The sequence below is a fragment of the Triturus cristatus genome, chromosome 5_2 (genome assembly GCF_964204655.1).
Source record: "Triturus cristatus chromosome 5_2, aTriCri1.1, whole genome shotgun sequence".
NCBI classification, from domain to species: Eukaryota; Metazoa; Chordata; class Amphibia; order Caudata; family Salamandridae; genus Triturus; species Triturus cristatus.
In genome coordinates, this window is record NC_140588.1 from 65,262,744 (window position 1) to 65,280,209 (window position 17,466).

Here is a 17,466-nt window from a genome sequence, read left to right on the forward strand (position 1 = left end):
GAGGCGGGTAATAAGAAGCTGATGGGATATGGTGTCGAAGGCAGCAGACAGGTCAAGCAGGACCAACATCACTGCTTGACCTTTGTCTGCTGCCATTCGGATATTGTCTATGACCTCCACCAACGTTGTTTCGGTGCTATGTTTTGGGCGGAATCCAGACTGTGATACATCTAGGCATTGGGTATCTTCTATAAATTCAGGGAGGTGTTTATTAACATGCTTTTCGAGAAGTTTGCTGTAGAGGGGGAGCAAAGAAATAGGTCGATAGTTGGTAATTTCCTCTGGTGATAACTTGGGGTTTTTCTTTATGGGAACAACCTGAGCAGCTTTCCACTCGGTTGTGAGGACACCATCATCCAGGGATTTATTGAGGATAGTGCAAATAGAGTTTGCAAGAGAGGTTGACAAAGTGGCAGCAATTTTAGCTGGCATAAGATCTGAGGGTGAGCCTGATTTAGTACTTTTTAGTAGAGCGTCAACTTCCCGATTGGTGCATATAGGGAAGGTGTCTAGTGTTTGTAGTGGGATTTTAGTGGGGATTGAATTTATAAGCGGACTAGAACAGGGGGCGGAAGTCGAAGTAATTTTTTGGTAGATTTTTTCTATCTTCTGAACTAGATAATTTGCAATGTTATCACATAGGAGTTGTGTGGGGGCTACCTCAGTATTGCATGCTTTGGGGTTGGTGAATGTATTTAGTATTTGGTAAAGCATGCGGGAGGAGTTTTCAGCATTATCAATCTGAGTAGCAATATATAGTTTTCGAGCAAGCTTTAGATTTTTGTGATAGGCCTTCAATGCCTTTCTAAATAGAACTTTATCGGCTTGATTATGTGAGAGGTGCCAGGTACGTTACAACTTTCTACATTGACATTTCTCTGTTTTCAGAGAGGATGAGTACCATGGAGTCGGTGCCCGTTTGTTAGGGTTTAATTGTGATTTAGAAGGGGCTAGATCATTTATGGCTGCCATAATGTTAGTATTCAAGGATACTAATTGTTCCTCTAAGCTGTCAGATTTATCGTAATGTGGGGGAATGAAGGAATCCTGGAAGGATTGAGGAGTAATTTTATGCCATTGTCTAAATGTTCTTGTGGATCTAGTTTTAGAACCTCCTAATGTTTGTTGACTCTGGACCGAAAAGTCTATCAGATGATGATCTGACCAATCAAGAGGGGTCGTTGTGTTATAGTGGATATTCGAGGAGTTGGTTAAAATGAGGTCTAGCATATGTCCGGCCTGATGCGTCACATCGGTGTTTATTTTCCTTAAATTTAAGGTGGATAGATCATTTAATAGGGAGAGGGTTTCCTTGTTATTGAGGTTTTCTCCCTGAACATTGAAGTCCCCGAGTAGTAGAAAATTGTTGGTGGAAATCACATGTGGAGAAACTAGTTCCAGTAAACGACATGAAAAGTTGCATAAGGGCCCCGGGGGTCGGTAGACCAAGGCACCCTTCCAGCTTAGTTGAGGATGCAAGTCCATTCTGAAGATCAGTATCTCCATCATGTCAGTACAATGTTGTTCGATAATTGTAACTTTAACAGGGTCCTTAAATAATATTGCTAATCCTCCGCCTGCCCTGAGAGGCCTATCTTGTCTTTGGATATTATAGCCCTCAGGAAGAGCGATAGCAATATCAGGATTAGAGTGGGATTTTGTCCAGGTCTCTGTTAAAAACCCGATGTGGGGAAGGGTAGAAGATAGCAAATCCCAGATATTGGTGGCATGTTTAGGTAATGATCTCACATTTGCCAGAAAGCAGTTCCAGCTTGGCATAGATGTTTGCGGCAGACTTACTGGCTTTAGTCGAGAAGGAATTGTTATTATAGAGATATCATTATGAACTGAGCACTGGAATTTACAATGTCTGCAAGAAACCGGACCTTCAAGGAGAGCTGGGAATGTGCACGAATGAATAGAGGGATTTATAAGGTGACTTCGAAATCTAATATCTTTAAGTTCAGCGTTGGAGTAGGTTAAGGATGCAGAGATGTTTAAATGCAGATTGAGGGAAGCACAGGCAGGGGTGCTGGCCACTGGCAACGGCCAGGCGCGGACGGGTGCAGACGGGCTTGCCTTAGGCGCGCCTTCGGCTACCATCCCTTATATGCTTCCGGCTAAAATGCTACCTGTCTGACCGCAATGGCTGGCCGGAAGTGCAGATTGCCTGCCTTCCGGTGGGTGTTGCTCCCTCCACTCGATCGGAACGTTCCGCGGTGGACCGGGGAGGCACCTACAGCGCTACAAGGTATGAGTCAGATATTATACAGTCAAACCAACAGATTACCAGATATCTGTGCAAGTTAATGGGGTACTACTGGTATTACTGTGATTACAATCAACATCCACATTAATCATGAGTCTGTGCAATGAAGTTAGCAATGTGATAACGATCAGAATGCCGTACACAAATTTAAACAGATAACTTTTCTAAGTAAGAATCATAAAAGCGGAGCCCTTTACCAGGCGCTCACGTTGTTGCTGCTAAGGTCAGCCTGCAAGGAATTCAGTCACAGGCGCGTCCGCTGCGCGTCGCGCCTACCATCCCTTATATGCTTCCGGCTAAAATGCTACCTGTCTGACCGCAATGGCTGGCCGGAAGTGCAGATTGCCTGCCTTCCGGTGGGTGTTGCTCCCTCCACTCGATCGGAACGTTCCGCGGTGGACCGGGGAGGCACCTACAGCGCTACAAGGTATGAGTCAGATATTATACAGTCAAACCAACAGATTACCAGATATCTGTGCAAGTTAATGGGGTATTACTGGTATTACTGTGATTACAATCAACATCCACATTAATCATGAGTCTGTGCAATGAAGTTAGCAATGTGATAACGATCAGAATGCCGTACACAAATTTAAACAGATAACTTTTCTAAGTAAGAATCATAAAAGCGGAGCCCTTTACCAGGCGCTCACGTTGTTGCTGCTAGGGTCAGCCTGCAAGGAATTCAGTCACAGGCACGTCCGCTGCACGTCGCGCCTACCATCCCTTATATGCTTCCGGCTAAAATGCTACCTGTCTGACCGCAATGGCTGGCCGGAAGTGCAGATTGCCTGCCTTCCGGTGGGTGTTGCTCCCTCCACTCGATCGGAACGTTCCGCGGTGGACCGGGGAGGCACCTACAGCGCTACAAGGTATGAGTCAGATATTATACAGTCAAACCAACAGATTACCAGATATCTGTGCAAGTTAATGGGGTATTACTGGTATTACTGTGATTACAATCAACATCCACATTAATCATGAGTTTGTGCAATGAAGTTAGCAATGTGATAACGATCAGAATGCCGTACACAAATTAAAACAGATAACTTTTCTAAGTAAGAATCATAAAAGCGGAGCCCTTTGCCAGGCGCTCACGTTGTTGCTGCAAAGGTCAGCCTGCAATGAATTCAGTCACAGGCGCGTCCCTATGAGTTGAGGACACAACCTTCTTGCAATGCAATTCCTTTAGGTTCTACTGTTTCCTGGCTCTTTCAAAGAGTGGGTAGAATAAATTGTTAATTACTGTTCCCTTTACTGAAGAGCTCCGCTCTTCTTTGATACCTTCAGTTTTCAGAAGTCTACATGGCTTTGTACAGGTAAGATGTAAAGTGCTTAACCCAAGTGAAAAAAGACATTATGTCTTTTTTCACTTGGGTTAAACACTTTTCATCTTTTTGCACGGTTGCTGGACCACATTCTTTTCCTAAAATCCTTACTTATGTATCCCTCGGTCTCAAGTAGACAAGATGTGTTATGTAATGTAAGGTTAAAACTAACTGTATGCATATGTCTATATTATTGTCTTCACAGCCTTGAGGAAGTCAAGGATGTGACGAAACACGTGTTGGCTGTTTTCGTGTTCTGTTACACGAAGGACTGGCTCACAATATCACAATCTAAGAAACCTCACTTTGTAACCATATGTCTGAACCTTTAGTGTTTTCAGTCCTGATAAATATTGAAAAAACGCTTTTAGCTAATTTTGAATATTTACGGAATAAACCTATGAATGTTTGGATAAGTAAATCTCTGGTGTTTTCCTGTGTTAAAGCAGACTTTAGTCTCATTAGTCTTGACTAAATAATGTCATAAATTTGAATTCTGAACATTAGGAGTGCCGGGGTACACCTTGTTGTATACTAATTTCACAGGTCACCTTTGAGGTCATCTGTGTTCTCTGCATCCAAGGTAGTGGGGTGTTTTCTACCCTGAATGGCACCGTTTTATATTTCTTTGCCTCTTGAATCACCTAATTGTTATTTGTAAATGGTAGCCCATCTCCATTTGTTCAATCATTGATATTCGACCCCTGTATCCACCACTACCGTACCTTGATCTGTATGGTTTTGTACAGGTTGGTGCCGTCTGTGATTCCAGTTTACGTGAGCAGTTGTGGGAACCTATTTCAATTCCATGTTGAACTCCGTTTCCCACTCCCTTTGCCAGCAGAGTTGATTGCATGCATGGGCTTGTATACCCCAACTCCCTTGTTAGTTCCTCTTCAGACCCTCTTCCTGGGGTGTATTGCTTTGGTATTGATTCATGAGTTCAGGTACCAGCAGATGGAAGCATCCTTCAGAAGAGTGAGTTATTTACCTTTGCTAATGTTGTTTCTGGTGGTTATGTCATCCTACATATTCTTCACCTCCCCATTCTGAGAAGCAATGTTATAATTATAATAAGATTCCAAGTTCATTTATAAATTGCAATTCTGTCTTTAATCAATCTAATTTTTGCCTCTAAGGGTTTGATAAATAGAATGAGAGCTAATGTTAAAGTACCCAGGTGATGCGATATCTGCTAGAAACTTCTAGACACAGATTCCTTAATGTAGAATATTCTCCAGGCATCAGACTGTGTCCGGAAACCTTTTATGAGAGGTCACACTGTGCGCTGGTAGGTGGCATTGTGCTTCTCCATGTGGCTTGCTGAAATAGTCCACAAAGGAAGTGTCGTGCAAGGAGCCTAAATAGACGCCACCCCAGAGCGCAGACCTCAGGTCCTTGTTTTACTTGCCATCAGCGCGGATCCAGATTGAGCTCTCCTTGGTCGTTTTTTTACTGGATTTTTTTGACTTTTTGTCAAACACTTTACCAGTGTGCCTTTTTTCAAATCATTTTCGGACAATGTCCCCTAAAAATCCTACTGGTTTTAATCCTTGTGGTGCCTTTCACAGGCAAATATCTGTGACAGACCCCCACTTGGTCTGCCTTTGGTGGTTGGAACCACTTCACAACTCCAAGTCCTGTTTGGATTGCAAGACAATGCTTCGGAACCAATCTAAGAGTGAGCTATGAAACCCCTGGCCACTCTGCATGCAACTCCTCACCACTCCAGTTCCTTGTCGCAAGTGTTGTCTAATACCGCTTTTGGAGTCGCTCGAGCCAGTCATCATCGTGATCCCAGACTTCATCGGGTAAGTCTTGCAAAAAGAAATCTAAGAGCTCAAAGTGTTCTTTGACTTCTCTGCACCGGTCCAAACCATCAGACCAAACCAAGGCCCCACTCCCATGTCATTCCTGTGGAGCCGGAGCCTGGGTCTGCTCTGTGCCTCCCTGATTTCCCAGAGCCACACTGACCAAAGTAAAAGAATCTGATCAGGCCATTCACCTCATTTTTTCCTGGTCAGACCCCTCTGTGAGCGACTTTGGGCTGCTTAGGTTTGCCCTCAATGCCAATCGGGCCCTAAGATTTGTTCCCAGATCCAGACCGACCCCGGTGATGACTCCATGACCTCCACTGGGGTTTGTTCCAGTGGTGCCATTCCCAGAGCCGGTTGCACCAATCCCATCATCATTCCTGCCTCCGAAACAGACCTAGACAGTCTGAGTCAGAGGTAGGGCCGTATTCCACTGACAGGCCCTGTGAGGATTATGATTGGAGGGCATCTGAGGATGATTATCCCGACCCCCTAGAATAGACCATGGCTTAGTATAACTAGTACAAGAACCTGTATGATGCCAGTGGCCTCGATGCCTCACCAGACACTGGTCTCTTCTCTCCTCCTATTGTGGCTATGGCGGAAGGGGCCTCCTTTGCAATGGTGGCCCGTGGGCAGCTGAGGTTCTGGACCTTACACAGTCCACAGTGGAAGTCAAGACCAACGTCTTGACAGAGGTGCTTCAAACTAGGGTGAACACCTCAGGAACCCTACTACCCTTTAATGAAGCCCTCACTGATCTCCTGCTTGGGGCCTGGGACCAGCACTGCATAGGCACGACCATGGCCTGCCACCATTGTCCCACTCCTGGCCACCTGGTCCCACCTGGTGATCCAGGCCTCTGTGTTCATGATTAACCCTGGTGCGTTCCCTACCACACCAAAGGATAGGGACTCCAAGAGGCTAGAAACCTATGAAAAGATGTTCTCTTCCACTAGCCTTGCACAGTTGTCTGTGAACACTGCATGCTTTTTGGGCTGATATTTCCCTAATGTGTAGAATTTGGTTGCACAAGTACTGCCCATGGTTCAGATGATCCTGTTCATACTCTCCCAATTCATTGCTGGTGGACGAGATGCAGCAAAGTTCACAGTACACTTCGGACTGAATACAACTTACTATGCAGAGCCATTCATTATTCAGGGGTGCATTAGACGCTGGGCCTGGCTGAGGACAGCCGGCTTTTGAGGGGATGTCCAGGCATCCCTATGGAGATATCCTTTGATGACCTCTTTCACAACAAGGTGAATTTGTCGCTTGAGTATTTTAAAGATATCAGGGCCACCACTAGGTCATTGAGGCTCACCACGGCCATGCGACAGTCGTATTCCACCTTTGACTCCTTCCCTGGCTATGGTAGAGGCTACCAGCCATGTCCTTTCAGCCATAGCCACCACAGCCACCAGGCTGCCCAGTCCTTTTGTTGCCATGGCCGCAGCTCCCATAGAAGTCATGGGATCCTAGGCGGAGGCCTACCTAACTTGCTACTCCCCCAGCAGCTGCATCCTCCAAGCCCCTTGTGAGGAAATGGGATGTGTTATATGGTGTGGTTGTGTGCCCTCACCATGTAATACATTACCAACCCATTAAGGACCAGTCAGGTTTCGTTTGATAAACCTAGCATAACCCTGGGTAGCTGTGGCTTTAAGCAATTATGCTTTAACAAAGGAACAAGTGTAAAGCATTTAACCAACACTAAAACAAAGAAAGTAAACACTCAAAACACCGAAATCAGTTTATCAAAATAGCTTATTTTTTTATGAATTTATAGACACCAAAATGAAAAATATCCACCGGAGTGTTCTGTATATATAGATTTTACAAGGAACAATTAATCAAGACTTTTCAGTTAACTGTGAACAAGGAATAAGCATTGGTAAATTCAACAAATTTGACACTTAGAAACTTTTTGGAATGCGGTTACTTAGAGTTACTATGGGCTAAGAACTCAGGCAGGGTGCCAGTGAAGGGGACCAGCAAGGTCAGAGGTTACTTCGACTAGAAATTCAGTCTTCAGTCTAGTTCCAATGTCAGTGGTCCCTTGCTGTTGAGTTCTATGGGGTGGTCCTAATGCAAGGGCTACAGGATTCTGAAGCTTCTCAAAACTGCTGAAGATGCTATGCAGCCAATGATGGTCTGCCTGGGACCACTCCTCAGTGCATGATGGGTCCGACTTTGATCACAGGGAACTACATATGTCAGCGTTCTCTTTAGTCAAGCTAAAGTCTTGTCACCAGTAGACTACTGATCACCAGGCGCCACAAACTCAGTGGTTTACTTCTTTTGGTAATAACTTTCGTTCTGGGCAATGAAGCTGCACTCCAACGGCTCCTTTGGGTCCAACAGACTCGGGTTCAACTTTTGAGCATCAGGTCTTTGTCTCTCAGGCTGCATTGCAACAAGGAGTGACTATCCTGTGATGTGGGCTACCATCTCACTCAAGCAGGCCCCTTCAGCGTTTGTGGCCCTGTGCTGCGAACAGGAAGTAAGGCAACTGACTCTTGGAGCATCTTCTTCTGGCTGGGCTTGGGGGACAACTTTTCCATGAGCAGGCACAATCTTTTCCTCCGCTAGCTCAAAGAGTAGCCGGTGCAGTCAAACTTCGGGTGCAGACACTTTGCCAGTTTCAGGGTCAGCAGTGCAATCCTCATTCATTCCTCTTCTCCAGTCCAAGTGATATCTGAGTTCTGGATGCCAGCGATGCCCCTTTTATTCCCAGAATGTGTCCTCCGGGGAGGTCGCAGTCATTAGCCAATTGCTAAGAGGTTCCATTCCGCCTGGTCACAAGTATCTGTGAAGTGTGGCATCTAGCTATGCCAGAATGCTTTACTGTGCCAACTCCCAAGATGTCATGACCCCTCTCTTGTGTTGGTAGCCCGCCCTAGAGGCATAGTGCACAGCCATGGAAAAAATGGTTTGGCCAATGTTTTCCCCTTTCTGTCTCCGACACCAATCTGTCTACGTAGCCAAAAGAGCAGCACCTCTCAACGGTGGTTACCATTTGCTCTTCAAAGGCAGCTTCCCCTTGAAGCTTGCCAGGAACAGATAAAACCTTCTCCAGGGGCAGGCCTCTATTGTTGCCTGCCCTGTGAGCCTTTGACATGATATTCTACATCCAGCAGCTTCCAATATTTCTGGCTTAGACAGTGACCATGCTTTAGTAAAAATGAGGAATCTTCACTGCAGAAAAGTATTTTGTTGAATTCAATGTGCCTTAAGCATCTGGTTTGCCATTATGCCTTGCCAGCATTTCTCTCTATTACATTTACAATGGTTTCTCTCTTGTGCAGTCTTGGGTCCTCACCTAAATTCCTGTTTACTGTACCTATAGTAACTAGATCTTAATGCGGTGGTTGGTCTTACAGGCTTAGATGTGTCAGATTGTGAAATACACAGCAGAGGGTTAATGCTCACAGTTAAGTATCTAAATAGATGGAGCTGGCACTTACGAGAAAATAATTGTTAACTGGAGGGTGAGTCTGACATAAACAATACTTTAGTTAGTAGGAATCCATTATAACATCCTAATGAAAGGCTTTTCAGTGATGTAGAGCCTGGCAATCCTGGTTCTTTATACTAAAGTGAAGTTACAGCCTCTTGAGTCCTAGCCGGCTTATGGTGGCTCTCGATCTCTTCGCATTAGCTGAAAATGCTATTGGCTTCTAATAGTGAGGCAAGCAGTGTTAGCAACTGATGGCGAGATCCTTACTTGTTGTACCCAGGACTAAAGAGGTTTTTTTGTTTCTAAGATCTCTGTACAGCCAGTGTCAGCTCAAGATTGCTAGTGATGATAATGGATGCCGCTAAGCATATTTGGAGCTGTCTTGGTAACATCAGGGTCATTTTACCTGGCCCATCTCTTTGGCTTTATTCTTATTTCTTTCAGGTCCCTGTTTAATCCTGAACTTTATCAAGGAAGCTTCGAAATGTGTAGACTATACTGTGTTTCAGGATTAGACAAACAGTTGGTCCTCTCACAAAGAAACCACAAGCACATACGTATATCCAGTTTCAAAATGTTCAAAAATGGATATGCTCTGTCCTGCTATTTATTGAGTGGTGCTTTTTCTGTTTCCACCATGAGAATAACATACTGAGAAAAACAACATTTTGTTCCAGAATCTTGTAGATTTTTAGGAATATAAAATGTGTGCCACAAACTAGCTTTGTACAGATTCACTTATGTAATTAAAGGATATTAAATTTGGGGACACAATTGAGGTCTGTGCTAATAGGGGTCAATCTTTTATATCTCTGGCAATATCTAAAGTAATTTTTCCCTCTGAGCTAGGGCTAAGGAAACTAGTAGAAAAAATGTAGTCAATTGGAGATTCTGATCCACTGTTTCTAAAGCAGCCTGAAACATGTCTATATCCATGTGCTCTTTACATTAGACAGCCCTTTCCCTTTTTCAGTGGAAAACATTCTGTCTAAGGCTATGGAATCCCTTTTGAACATTAGCAAAGAAAGTAATCTAGCAGTGGTAATTTAATTTGATGTCATGCCTGGACACCCTGTGTTAATTGATTTACATGTTAGAAGCTGAGCATATGTTTTAAAGCTAATTAAAATAAAATATGGAACACAGCGAAAGGTTGAGTATGCTTGTATATTCTGTGTTGTAGAAATGTTTGACATCAATTAACAGTGGAACCAAAATTTAATCATACATTTTAACCTTATTCATTTCAGGCGTTTTGCTGAGGCTTTGAACATTGATGAAAGCACTGATGTTTTTAATGTACGCTCAGCTGGATCAAAGTACAGTGATAGTTTAAAGGATGATGCAAGGTTGGTGGTTTGATTTTTTTATAATTTTTTTATAATGCCACAATTCTTACCCTTTTTCATAGCAGGCCTCCTTCCACTTCCAACATTGTCTTATGAGCCTGTTAAAAGGTATGGGGGAGATGATGTTTTTTCGGAAACTAACTTTTATTGATGTGATTAGAGAACTGAAATAGTTTTCTGAATTCACTGAGTCAAAGTTCATGAATATTAATACATTAGTACCACAATTTGTTTCTAGAATAAGAAACTATAGTAAATTGATTTTTATTCCTAACTTTGTCTAACATCTTCCACCCATTTTCCCACTCTGCAGCTATCTCCAACCCCTCTCTCTTACCTTCATTCAAATTTATGTTGAAGGATCTGATTGAGATGAGGACAGGGAATGTGACTGACAGTTGGTGGATGCTCGATCTTGAGCTCCGCGCCTAGTCCTGTACCATTCATCCTAATCCAGCACATCAGTGTCTGGCCTAACCGCCCAAGGGTGGATACGATGGCGACTTCACCTGGTCTCCCCTGGGGCTTGTGACTGGTGGATTTCCTACTGCCGTGGTCCTCCAATCCCAGGCTTCGGCATCACTGTAGCCTAGAGGCACAGGCACGGACACGTGGGCTATCCCGCGTGGGCCTACCTCATCTGTAGCTGCTGAGTTGAAGGGCCAGGGGTAGGTGCCCGGATCACCCGCCCAGAGAAGCATTCTAGTTTGGCCCTCACAGCAGTTGGCCTGCATGGCAACTGCTGTGGCATCCTTGCTTCTAGGGGTGCAAGGCCTGTGTATTAGCCACTGCCTCAAACGCTTTGAGGTTCTGAAAAGGCCCAGATGCCAGAGGAGGAGGTGGACTGCGTCGGCACTCCAGAAGGTGCAGTACCTCAGATCTGAAGTGGTCCTGCTTGTGGGGCGGGAGGAGTAGTGTGTGTGAAGGCTGTTGTCTGAGTGGCCCTGATTGCCTCAATACGGTTCTGCTGCACATCTTGTGACAACTCATTCTTATGGGCCTGCTTCTTTGACTTTGACCTCTAGGTGGTTCCTTGCTGGACTAGTGGTGGGTGGAGGACTGGCGCCTGGCTCTCTTCCCCCTCTGCATTGTGTCCCTCCTTTGAGAACATACCTGGCCTCCCTCTCATCGCCTACGTGCTTGGAGGTGCAGTACAAGCTTTGAACTTACCTTTGGTGAGCCCTGATTGGAGCCCACCCCCTTGAGGGCTGAGGTGCTGCAAGGTGGCCGACGGGGTCTGCTTGCTTGGGGTGCTTGCTTACCGGGAGGCTGTACCTGGTGTTTCCGTGCCCCCAACCATGTGAGGGCCCTCTTTTTATTCTTGGATGCAGACTGAGCCTATTGCTTGGTGCCCTCTCTGCTTCACCAGCCCTCCTTCTCTCCCTCCTGATTTCTCACTGGCTTCGGCAAGCACCCTGCACTGATCATGGGCTAGGACAAAAAGCCCAACCCTCCAGCGCAGAGTATGATTGATAAGTTCACTATGATCACCTCCACCATCGACCAGCAGGAGTGTTGTGATGTTGGCCCCCCTGCTACTGGTGCTCTGCCTGACTCTACAGCATCTATTTGGCAAACCAATCAGGACTCGAGCACCTCTCTTGAAGGCAAGATTGATGAACTGAGACTCAACCTGTCACTGCTCTGTCAAGATATCCGAAATGCAGTTGAAAGTATAACTGAGGTGGAAGGTTGACTGTCAAGAGTGGAGGACTCTAACCTTATGCTTCAAATCACTGTGTTGTGCCACCAGTACAGGATCAGGCAACCGGAGGCAAGGATTGAGCAGGAGGAGGGCAGACTAGAAGGAACAACATCTGGATTGCGGGGATCAGGGAGGGGAGTGGAGGATGCCTGTTCCACATAATTTTTCACTGGTTGGCTGAAATTATGGCTCCCAGTGAGGAAATTATTCCCTTGCTATGTGGTGGAGAGGGCTCATAAGTTGCTATCAGCCGTCCACCCACGGAGCCCTTTGAAACCGATGATTGCCAGGCCCGTGAACTTTGCGGACCGTGAAACCTGCAAACTGTAAACGTAAGGGAGTGAGTGTTACGTCTAAATCTGATTTTGCTTAATTGTCACTTCCATCAGATTCTGAGCATCATGAACTATTGTACCAACAGGCATTCCTCGCCTCCTCCCTAGTTGATACAGTCCACTCAGTTTTGTTGGGTCTTTTCTATTAGACTTTCCTGTTAGGGCAACTGATGCTTGATGGGGAGAAGTGTTTAAGGGATTCCATTTGTGCATTTTTTGCCTACTTTTTGGTTTGTGTTCTTATTGATTTTTCTCTTTACAACTTACTGCACTGGGGTTCTTGGAGCCTCTCCATGCTGCGTCACTTATACTACATCCACACCAGATGACTCCCAATCTCACTCTTGGGACTTGTATGGGCTATACTATATTATCTTGGAACTTTAATGAGGTCAATGACTAATTCAAAAGCAGAGCGGTTATGCTGTATGTTAAGCGACACCAGCCAGCTGTCCTGTTGTTCCAGAAAACGACTTGCTGGGAACTAATTGCTCTCTTTTGGGCAGACATGGCTCCTCTAGAGTGTACCACTCTGGTTAAATAAGAGTGGTGGCCATCCTATTGAAGAGAACCTCCCCCCATCATGGTGCTAAACTCAACACCAAGCTTTAACCTCATAGGTATCAACTTTAACGCAATAATGCACACTCAACATGGCAGACCAGTAGATCGCCATTCCTTTTTGCCTTGACGAGGGCACTAGGACCCGTCGATATTTGGCGACTGTACCACCACAGTCATAGGCAATACATGTATCACTCCCAATGCCTCGCATCTCTTCTAATATCGACTGTTTTTTACTCCTGCTACTGATATTGGTAAGGTCTCCTGTATACACATATTACTGAGGGGGCTCTCATATCACTTGCCCATGGTGTTGGTTGGTGGTTGGTAGATCGAAAGGGTGGATGCGGGGAACGTGCTAGTTAAACGGCTGGTGGTTGTTGGGCAGTTCTTTTAATGACCTTCTCCATGGCACTCTCACAGAGTATTTTAAGTTCAACGGGGTCTGTGTCTCGTCCCCGACCACATTCTTGGTAGCCTTCAAAATCATCGCTATGGGGAGGCCCTGTCATATATTCGTGGCAAAACCAAGGATCAAGAGGGCGGGAGCACCTGCGACTTGAGCATGACATTGGCCAGCTGAAGCAAGCAGACTCTGCCCATCCATGTAAGTCGGTTCGACGTTCCCTAGACCAGGCCTTTAAGCAGAAGCTCCTTAACTCAGCCCATCTGTGATGATTTCACTCCTAGAGGTGGGTTTATGAGATGTATTATAAGGCAGGAAGTTGTTCTACTGTCTCGCAAACACTCGTGGTCAGCTGGTTTGTTTCTGAACTTTGCACCCCTACTGGTGAAACGGTCAGCACAACAATATCCCTAGCAGCTGAATTTACATCATATTGTCATGCCCTGTATGCCCACTAGTTACTCCCTCTACCCCGAAAGAGGTAACTAAATTATAAACGATTAGGAGATAGACTATTAGATCTCCTCCTTACTGCAATTGAGATACAACAAGCCATTGCTTCGATGCCCTTGGGTAAAACCCTGGGGCCTAATGGCTTTCCACTGGAGTTCTTTAAGAGATACTCCTCTTTACTCACCCCTCACTACTCAGGTTTGATGAAGATGCTTTTGATAAGCGATCATTCTCCTACGACTTAAAAGTCGTAACCATATGGTCATCCTTAAACCTGGCAAAACCCCAGTTGAGTATTCCTCCAACCGCTCCATATCAATAATTTCAAATCTAAAATGCTCATCAAAATCTTGCCCGCTCCCCTGGCCAAGGTGGTGTGCTTTCCGGTCCATGCAGACCAGAATGGTTGAATGCCTGGCAGGAGCACCAGACACTGTCTCCACCGCTAACAGCTGGCTCTGGATTCTGTGGTGGAACTCCTGTAGAATAATGCCCGTCTGGTGAACATAGTGCGCCTTTGACACAGTCCATTGGCCCTTCCTCCTTGTGGTTCTTTGTAAGATGAGATTCGGCCCCCAGTTTCTCCGTTCAGTTGACACCCTGTACACCAGACTTTGTACATAATTCTGGATTAATAGAGTATTGTATCCCTCCTTTCCAATACAGTGGGGCACTCATCAGGTTTGCCCACTGTCACCTTTGCTTTTCGCCCAGGTAATGGAACTTCTCAAAAAGCTGATATGGGTGGACGTCTGGGGGCATGATTTTCGGTGAGAGGAGAGGGGGGGGGGGGTCAGAATCTCCCTCTATGCTGACGACATGCCACCCTACGCCCAACAACCCCAATCCACTGTTCCCCGCCTCATGGAAAGCCTATGCAATTATGGGGATGTTTTGTGACTCTGGGCGAAGGTAGCGGTGGGTGTCCACAGTTGTCCCAATAAAGGGAGACATCCAGATAGCGTCAATAGACGCCAGACTTAGGCTGGTGGGATAAAGCTTTTGTTATCTTGGCAAGACAATCGCCTTTACCAACAGAGATTTGGGTAATTAAACATATTGCCTGTGTTACAGAAGGTCAAGCATGATTTCAGGGTTTGGGCACTCCTGCTACTTATCATCGCGGCCCTGGGAGCACTATTCAAGATGGTCTCACTTACTCTGTGTCCTACAACATTACCCCTTCATAGTGCCCCCATATTTTGTATGTGTCTGCAAGTCCAGATCAGCTCCTTCTTGCGGGCAGGCCAAACTCCTCAAGTTTTGTTCGACAAGAGGCACTTGAAACCATTTGACTGGGCTGAGCGGACGTTACATTGTACTACTGTGCATCGCACTTAATTCCTTTCAACGATTGGCTGTACGGTGACAGTGACGATCTCACCAACCAGTTGGAACTGGAGCACGTTGACCACATGTAGCTCTTAACTTGCTCTATGGTGGGGCTTTGCCCTGCTCATTGCCCCTATCTCAGAACCGCCTATTCTTCGCTGGCAGGCTGTGCTAAAGCCCATCAAATGGTATGGTAAAATAACAGCAGCGATGCCACTGTGGTGGGTACCTGGTTAGCCGAAACAGCAAACCTCTCTAGCTTTCATAGATGGGATTTAATAGGCATCTGCACCCTCTGTGACATATGGAGCCCTGGATTTTCAACACTATTATTTACAATTTTATTGATACTTGTAGCTGAGTCCTACCCTGGGCACTTCCCACCTAAGGCTTACAGCAGTCCCTGACTGCAGCCGTTGGAAAGTAAACTACTATTCAAAACACTAGGGAAGGAAGGCATCTCCAGATTATACAAATCACTATTGATCTATTCCCCTGATCCCCTGCTTCCACTCAAGGCAAAATGGGAGGTAGACCTGGACGCTCTCGATGATGAAGAGTGTAGGTGGCTAAGATATTGCCTAGGCTGTTGGCACTCTCAGTGTGATTTTGCCATATTTAATTTAAGTATTTCTATAAATTTTAATACCCTCCCATTTGTCACTGGTGAATAGGACGCGCCAATGGCCCTGATTGTCTTCGATGTGCTTCCTCAACTGCTACCTTCTATCATACTGTCTGGGAATGCCCTTTTGAGGAAATGGAGTTAATTATATGGTGTAGTTGTGTGATCTCTCTATGGAAAACACATGCCAACCCCTCTGGGACCCTTAGGTTTCATTTGTCAAACCTTCAGCTAAACCCTGGGTAGCTGTGGCTCTGAGCAGCAAGGCTTGCACAAAGGAACAAGTGTAAAGCTTTTAAATAGCACCAAAACAATTGAAGAAGAAATCTACAAAACTCCTAAGATATCCGACACCAATTTATAAAAATAGACATTATTTCTATGTATTTTTAGATCTCACAGCCAAAAAGATCTACTGGAGGGTTCTGGAGATATGGAATTTACAAGGTATAGTAAATAAAGTTATTTCAATCAACCGTGAACAAGCATTGACAGATTCAACAAATTTGACATTTTAAAACTTTTTCACCAAAAAGTTTAAGCTTGCTATAATGTGGTCACCTGGGGCCTGATTTAGATATTGGTGGATGGGTTACTCCGTCAGAACGGTGACGGATATCCATCACCGTTGTGACAGGTTAACCCATCCGCCAAGATATAAATCAGGCTCTTAGTCACTTTAGGCAACCAACTCCAGTAGGGAGCCTGTCTGGGGGACCATCCAGGGTCTCAGACTCAGTTACCTCAGCAGGTAAAGCTGTCTTCAGTCAGTTCCATGCACTTTTATCCTTTGCAGGGCTTTCCGATGGAAGTTGTCCGGATGCAAGGGGTGAAGGATGCTGAAAATGCTCGAAGGCTGCTGTGGATGCGATGTGGTCAACCAGGGTCTTACTGTGACTACTCCTTGGTCCACGAAGGCGGTGAGGTGGTCTCCGGGTCACAAGTCCTCTCAGTGCTGGCAAAATGCCAGTCGACACTGGAACACCGTTCGCCTAGTAACATGGTCACAGGCCAATCTTTCCTTGGTTGATAACTCATCTTCTGGGGTTCAAATCTGCACTCCGATGACACTCCTGGGCTTAGCGAACTCCGGTGCAACTTTGTGCATTGGGTCCTGTGCTGTGAACAGGAGGTCAGCTCTTTGAGTCTCTTGGCTTTGGCTGGGCTTGGAGCAGACTTCTCCTTGAGCAGGTCACAGCAGGCATAGTCCCTCTCCATTGCTAGCCACAAGGTTCAGTCTATGCCGCTGCAGCCTCTTTTTGCTGGTTCCCCATTGCAGCAGGGCAGTCGTTCCGTAGTCCTTCTTCAGTAATCTTCTTGAGTCCTTCTTCCAGTCCAGTTGAGATATGAGTTTTTATGCCAGGGGTGCCCTACTTATGCTCATCAAATGGATGCAGTTAGTAGTCAATAGGCCAACATGCTCCCTCCCACCTGATCACTTCCTGCGAAGTGCGGTATCTGGGCATCCCAGAAAGCACCATTCTGCCCACTTCCAGTATGGTAGGACGCCTCTCCCGGTGTGTTGAGATCCCTAGCCCAACTCAGAGGTGTAGCTACCAAGGAGGCTACATGCCCCTGGAATTCTGATTTGACAACTGCTTTCCACTTTCCTGTCCCAAGTGCCAACCTGTCGGCCTGAACAATGGAGCAGCCCCTCTCCCAAGTGTTACCCATTTGCCCTTCAAATGCAGCTTCTCTTTTGAAGCTCGCCTTTTGTGCCAACACCTGTGTGGCTTCCTGCAGAAGGGAGATGCCACCTCCTTCCAGCGCAGGCCCCTATTGTATCCTTTCCTGGCAGTTGTTAGCACATCTCCTCAGGAGGG

At 45.8% G+C, this 17,466-nt stretch overlaps 1 protein-coding gene across 1 annotated transcript in view; it reads left to right on the forward strand.

The window, feature by feature from the left end:
- The window catches only part of NFX1 (nuclear transcription factor, X-box binding 1), a 660,521-nt gene that overhangs the window by 512,234 nt on the left and 130,821 nt on the right, over positions 1-17,466 (forward strand). Inside the window, exon 20 of the mRNA XM_085606860.1 lies at positions 10,125-10,223. Coding sequence (XP_085462986.1) covers positions 10,125-10,223 — 99 coding nt within the window. The remainder of the gene's footprint in view (positions 1-10,124; positions 10,224-17,466) is intronic.